This window comes from Chenopodium quinoa, unplaced genomic scaffold, assembly GCF_001683475.1.
Source record: "Chenopodium quinoa cultivar QQ74 unplaced genomic scaffold, ASM168347v1, whole genome shotgun sequence".
NCBI classification, from domain to species: domain Eukaryota; kingdom Viridiplantae; phylum Streptophyta; class Magnoliopsida; order Caryophyllales; family Amaranthaceae; genus Chenopodium; species Chenopodium quinoa.
In genome coordinates, this window is record NW_018744032.1 from 969,834 (window position 1) to 976,773 (window position 6,940).

A 6,940-nucleotide genomic window follows, 5' to 3' on the forward strand; every position below is an offset into this window, starting at 1 on the left:
TTTTTTCTTAATCATAACATATTCAATATATTTTCTGTATCATAGAGATGTATAACAACTTACCAAGTCATGTTGTTATGTTCGGAGATGCATGTAGAAATAAGTTGGTAGTTTTTTTTTCGTTTTATATTTTATATATTATTTATAATATGGTTTTTTCTGTTTATAAATAATTATGCGGATCTTGTAGGTATTTCCGGAGGATTGGACTGCCTTGTTAGCCGGAGTCCATAGTCCTGTGGAAGTTCTTCAAGGCCCTAACAGTCGTATATGGCATGTGGAGCTAGTGAAGGTTGTTAAAGATACCAAAAGCAATATGTGTTTTGATATTAGCTGGGAAAATTTTGTTAATGAAAATTACTTGGTTGATGGTGAATTAATGATTATTTATTTTGCTGGTAATATAAATTTTATGTCAGGGTGTTTTCTTCGACTATGGTTGAAAGATTTGCTACTATTGAACCTCTTCAAAAAGATGAGGATATATAAATTCATGTAATTATATATTTAAACTTTATAAATGAAATATTATTGTGGCACGTTATTCTCCTCTATTTACAACCTTTTGTTGCATGGTCACAATATTTAGGTTCGTTGTTTGTTTATTTTAAAATGTTCATTATTCTGTTAACTCCAAACCTTAGACTTTGTAATGGATGAAGTCAAAATAAGGGTAAATAGTTGTTAAAAAGTTGTGAAGAGAGAGATTAAAAGGGATTATCATCAATTGGTTGATCTAATTGGTCAATTTTAACTGTTGGAAGTAATATAATCATATATTTTAAAATAATTGCAAGAAGTTTTGAGGTTTTATTTTTTAATTCCACTTAAAAGTAAACCACAGTTGCCAACGTCGAAGCGTCGAACTTCATAACCGAAACTGATGTCGTCAATGTTCAGGTTTAGTAAGTAATTTAATTGAAGCGCGAGTTTCAAGACATATGTGTTGGCCGAAAGTAACGTTGTATTATCGAATGGTATAACGTCGTATGAGAAGTTGTGATTTGGAATGAGGAGATGTAAATATAAATAAATAAATAAATAAAACAATCTTTAATTACAATAACAAGGCATAAACATAAATTAAAACAGAAAGAAAACGATCTTTAATTACATATATATAAAGTCAAATATTATTTTCTTAAATATAGAATTCACAGTACAGTTATCGCCGAAATATATACTTTAAATTTTATTATAACCATACAATTTTATCCAATGCAATTTAATAAAATTTACAATAAAAATATTTTATGAGTGCTTATAAATTATTTGTCTTTTATATTTCAACACCACCGATTCGAGTTTCTCCCTTTCCTTCTGCTTATCTTCTTTGAGCCTATTAATTTGTGCTATACCATCGGCTATAACAGGCTTTAACTGATTTAGAAATGTAATAAAATTGACTACCACGGTTGGTGCTTCGCCAATTACATTTTGTGAACCTTCACCAGCGTCCTACAATATCCTATCAACCTCAGCCTGTCTACGTAGAACTTCTCTCTGCATTTCCATAGCGTTTAATTTCAAAACCTCCAAAATACGTTTATGTATTCGACAGAATCTTTTGTATTTTTCAATTGCTAACTCAACATCTTCCTCAATCTCCATTGGTGTATAATGTATATATAAAAATATTCCTACAATGTATAGCAAAACATAAGTTTAAGCATTATTATGAACCCTACCTTTCTTTTCTTAAACTCTAAGTTGACACATTTGTACGCAAATTACAATCGCGTACAAAAACCAAATCATATGTCATGTAATCTTTATCTATAAACCTTACATAAAACTCCATTTATACTATATATTTATAATTGGTGAAACGTTGTAGGGAAATTGAAAAAAATTGGAATTAAGATATGAATACAAAAATAAACAAATTAACATAAGTAGAAGATAAATTATTCAAATTCAACCCTACTGGCCCCTAAAAAATATAAAATAAAAACAAAGAACGGAACATAGGTAGAGGAAACTTGATCACCACAAACGAAACAAAGACAACTATAATGATAGTATAGAAAACTCAGTGAAACAAAGATTGCAATTTAGATTCGACGGAAGCAGTGAAGATGAAATAGATATCTCAAGAAGTTGCTACGACGAAAGAAACGCACAAAATCCGAAATAAATGATGAAAAGGTTTGAATAGAAAGAGGAAAGGTCAGGACAGAATAAAAAAGGAACGCATGGAAGAGCTACATATATATAAGTAGAATATTAAAGGAGTGTAATTAAATGAAAATAGTAAGGGTAGTGAATAGGTATGATGATGGAGTGAAGAGGCGTGATTCACACAATAATAATTCAATAAATATAGGAAATAAGTTTTACTACTTCATTTTTTTGTGTTTTTTTTTAATACTTGTATTAATTTATTTTTATATTTTTTTGTAATCCCAATGTGAATCTCTATTTTTAATTTTTTTTTTCCTGATTTACGATGTAGTGTTCTTAGTTTCTTTTTTCGGTGATGGATGAATTAATATTTATTACGTATATTTGTTCATTTATATTAAATGGGTGCACAGAGTGAAAGGAGTAAACATTGGTTTAAGTAATGGACAAATTAATTATTGAAGAGGAGTGAGAATGCTGAAAGTCGAATGAGATGTTACGATTTGACAATTGAATGTATGTGGGCAATAAGTGTTATTATAATATATAAATATGCATAAGTTTGGTAAGAGGGATGCGGGAAAGTATTTTAGAAACTGCAATGGTTAAATATATGTATAGTAAGTTAGACGAAATATTTAAACAATATTATAATTGTAGTCGAATGAACATAATGTAGTATTAGGACAATTTGAAATAGTTACCGAGAACGTTGATGAAGATTTTAGAAAGCTTATTCTTAATAATATTTATACTTTAGGATTATCATTTATTACGATGAAGGTACGTTAATAAACTTGAATATTCATTTGTGCAATATTGAAAGTAATTTTGTAAAAGAAGTGTTCTCGTTGTAGGACATTTCTTTGGCTACTATGACGTTGTTAGTTTGTAAGTATGAATCCTGATTAAAAGATCCATAATTTCGATTGCTAATGACCGGTAAATTATGAATAATTATTTTCTTATAAAATGTATGGAAGATGAAATTGTAGATTATGAAATAATAGATGAAAGCACTTTAGAATGAATAAGTACGTTGTATATTGGCGAATTAAATCAGATATATGTTTCGGCCGTTCATTTTGTTGAATAGACAGTACTACATCACGTAAGCATAATATTTTATGTTTCGGCACTTGCCGATCTCACAATGATCCTTTTTTATTATAATTTGTTGTTTATTTTAATATTATCTGAATAAAAGTTATTTTGTTATTGGGTGATCGTGTTTTTGTTTTTGTAAAATAAGTTGTCTACAATATATTTAAACTAAATAATCTTGATACGTAGAGCTGTTAAGTTATGATAATAATTTTACCGAAGTTGTGTATTATTGATAACTTTGGCTTTTTATATTGAAATTGTGGTGATTAAAGTTGAAATAATATATCGCTTCTTTATTAATTTTTTTCTTATACTTTTGTTATTTTTTATTTTTTTACAAAAAATTCAGTGTAAGTTTCTATTTTTAGTGATTTTATTTTTTGTTATTATTGATTTTTTTTAATGTCTGGTAAATGAAGAACGAATAATTGTTATTTCGGGGATGGATGGAATAATAAGTATCAGCGAAAGTATTTGGAACAAAAGCAAGAACGAAGACCGTAATATTTAATGAATATACATTGAAAATATTTTAAATAAAAGCAGGAACAAAGATCGTAATATTTAAAGTATATACATTTAGATATTAATATAATAATTGCTAAACAAAAGGTTAAAGATTAAATTTACTTCGTATTCATTCTCGAGCTTGTTTAAGGATCCATTATTTACTTTGTAAAAACAAGTGTAATGCTCAAGAATGGTGATGGTGTTAGTATAACCGGAAACTGTTGAATGCGTCTTTCGGAGAATGTCGGGCAACACAAAGTAATAGTTTTCTCCTCTATTCTCATGGACAATGTTGGTATTAGTATAGCCGAAAGCTCTCGTCGTATTCTTCTCTCGGATATTTTTGGACAGCATAAATTAATGGTCAATTTCTCCAAGTTTGTTGCAGCTTTTAATATACACGTTACAATATGTACTTGACACACGTTGTCCTAGAAGATTGTTACATGCTTGAGATTTGATAAACAACCTTCTTCGGCTATACAATTTAAAGAGGTATCAATCCACTCAACCTGTAAAACAAATACCAAGTATATTGACACAATTAGATTCAAATTCATTTCATTCTGGTTACGAAAGGAAAATAAATAACGACAACATTCTTATGTACTTACCTCCTTGAATATTAATGATTTCAAGTTGGGAGTTTTTCTTAGTAACTCGTAGGTGCAACTTTCGGCTTTCACCTCCAAATGAGTCAGGTTTCCGAAAGTCGGTAGTTGTCTTCCATTAAGAAAAAGCTACGTCCAATTTAGATGAATATTATTAATTCAAAACAACGTAACGTATTATATCAATATGTCGCCATTATATGTTTAATAGAAATATTGTAGAAATATATACTTACCCCAGAAGTCTTGAGTCTCAAAGATCTGACTTTGGAAGCCTTGCTTATAAGATAATTGATATTTTGATAAATATAATAATCACCTCCATGTTCATTGACCATAACTGGGAAATTTTCCCTAAGATTTAGATTTTCCTTGGTAAGCAAAGCTAAACTATCAACCATATAATATGTTATTTCATCATCAATACTAATGTACTCAAGAATCGGTGCTTTAATACTAATAATCAGAGATCTGCCCCAAGCCTGGCTCACGATATCACTAATTTCTAATGATTTAAGTGCCAGGGACTCTACAAACAGCATCTCGGCAAAACCAGTGCACTCCTTGATAATAATTGTTTTGAGTGCTGCACAATTTGATGTGAACCTTTTCATATATTCGCTACCGTTAAATTCGACTTTGACAAAGTGGACAATTTCAAGGGATGGTAGATGAAAAGACTCTGGTGTATCATTCATTTTCACACCCGTTAGTTTCAATATCTTCACTCCCATTCCATACATCATTTCTATAAATTTGTAACTTCGACTTCCACCTAAAGTGAAATTCAAATCAATTTCATAACATTCACGTTTTTTTGCAGCATTTAACCATGATTCGTAGTAATCACAATCATCATCACAGGAAAATTCATAACAAAAACGCTGCAAATAGAATGCGTTGTTCTCAGCTAATACCTTGTTGACAAATTTATTGTAGGAAATTTTTGCACCGTTGCACAATGGATGACAACCATCCGGTATCTCCGTGAAATCAAGTACGGGTACTTGATTCCACACTTTCTTCCATCTTTTTGACAATACACAGGTCTTTACAGCAGACTTTGTTGGTAGAAAAGAAAGTATATGACACAATGTTGTATCATGTAAACTACTAATGTAATCTGTTTCTCCTACGGGATAACTGATGTCACTCATACTTTGAATTATAATTGTAAGAGGTTTAAATGGAAAGATGATAGTGATGAATGTTTTCGACAGATAAGGGAAGTTTCTATAAATGGAGTATTTGACGGTTGTGTTGTTATAAATAAAGGAAGGAGAAAAAAAGGAGCATAATAATTTGTTTTAAAAACTTTCCAGTTACCAAAACATTTATCTAATAGATATGTATTGGAAACTGTTAAGCGTAATAATGGAATGTAATTGGATATAAAATTTGGATGTTAGAGTGAATCTAATTATGATGAAAAGGTTTAAATTGTTTTAGAACCGAGTTTTAGATTTCCTATGTATTGTTATGTCGATTGAAGTATAACTTGTTAATTAATTCCTCTTTATTGTTAAAAAATAAGTACGGACTTTTTTCAAAGGATTTTACATTTATGAAAAATAATTAACATTTCTACTAAATCATTACAATTATGGTTTTCCGCAGAATAACTACACATTTAAATTTCCTTCTTATTGATTTGTTAGCCGAAACTTACGTTGGTTAAATAGTATTATAATATGTTATCGTAAGACTAAACTACGCTTCCTTAGTATTAGTTACATCTAGAAATATTGTTTCACCGTTAGCCGTTAGAGGATAGCCGAAAGAATTTCACAACTATAATTTTGATATTGACATATAAGTTCTGATTGCCGGTACTGTTTTACGTATAAAGTCAAGTAGAACCATTGTACATATAAAGTGAAGAGAGTTTCATAAGTGTGTTTACTTATTTATGAAAATCCATCCTTTAGGTCTTTAAAGATAGAGGAGTAGAATTGCGTACTGCACCAATTATCTTGTGGCTTTTTTTCAGTGTTTTATTCGTTGGTTTGCGCCTCAGTTAATATTCTTGATTTGGATCAGTATTTGTTTTTCCCTTTGGTTCCTTTATTGACTGTAGCATCGCTTCAATTAGTTTCCAAAACCCCGGTACTATTTAATTTGTTCAGAAGCTGAGGTATTGTATTACATGCTACATAATTTAGCGATGTTTATGTTTATCCGTTATTGAACTACATACTTTCATATGTCATCCATATCAGTTGTTTTAATTTATAATTATTCATTCTGTACTCCCGTTTATTGTATGCGCCGAAGTACTTGCACAGTTAATATAGATTATGTAAAGTTACATTGAAGTTATAAAAAAAAATGAAAGGAATAGAGTAATGACCTTGGAAGAAGTACTTGCTTTTCTTACAGTGATCTTTTTTTGTAACGACCTATGTTAATATAAATATTTCGGAAATCGTAGAGAATATAATGTATGTGAAATAAAAAGTAGGGTGCGCTATGGAGTTGGGAATGAGATGAATGATCGTTGTTGATAACAAACTCTTGCATTTGGAACTTCTAAATAAAGTATAAATTTTTATATTCGAGCATCATGTTTGTTTGACTAATATTATATA

General features: G+C 29.7%; 1 protein-coding gene across 1 annotated transcript; it reads right to left on the bottom strand.

Moving 5' to 3' along the window:
- Positions 1-1,458: 1,458 nt before the first annotated feature.
- On the bottom strand, positions 1,459-5,509 carry LOC110690358 (F-box/LRR-repeat protein 13-like). Its single transcript, XM_021867177.1, has 4 exons — positions 4,589-5,509; positions 4,356-4,481; positions 4,211-4,253; positions 1,459-1,640 (listed from the first exon to the last, which is right to left on the bottom strand). The coding sequence occupies exons 1-4, from the start codon at positions 5,507-5,509 to the stop codon at positions 1,459-1,461; spliced, it is 1,272 nt and encodes a 423-aa protein (XP_021722869.1).
- Positions 5,510-6,940: the final 1,431 nt, after the last annotated feature.

Excerpts from the sequence above, each read along its gene's own strand:
- LOC110690358 (XM_021867177.1), bottom strand. The coding sequence starts at position 5,509 with ATGAGTGACATCAGTTATCCCGTAGGAGAAACAGATTACATTAGTAGT. Across the intron at positions 4,482-4,588 it reads TGAGACTCAAGACTTCTGGG|CTTTTTCTTAATGGAAGACA; the intron begins GTAAGTATATAT and ends AATTGGACGTAG. Across the intron at positions 1,641-4,210 it reads AAATTGTATAGCCGAAGAAG|GAATATTTTTATATATACAT; the intron begins GTTGTTTATCAA and ends TATACATTGTAG.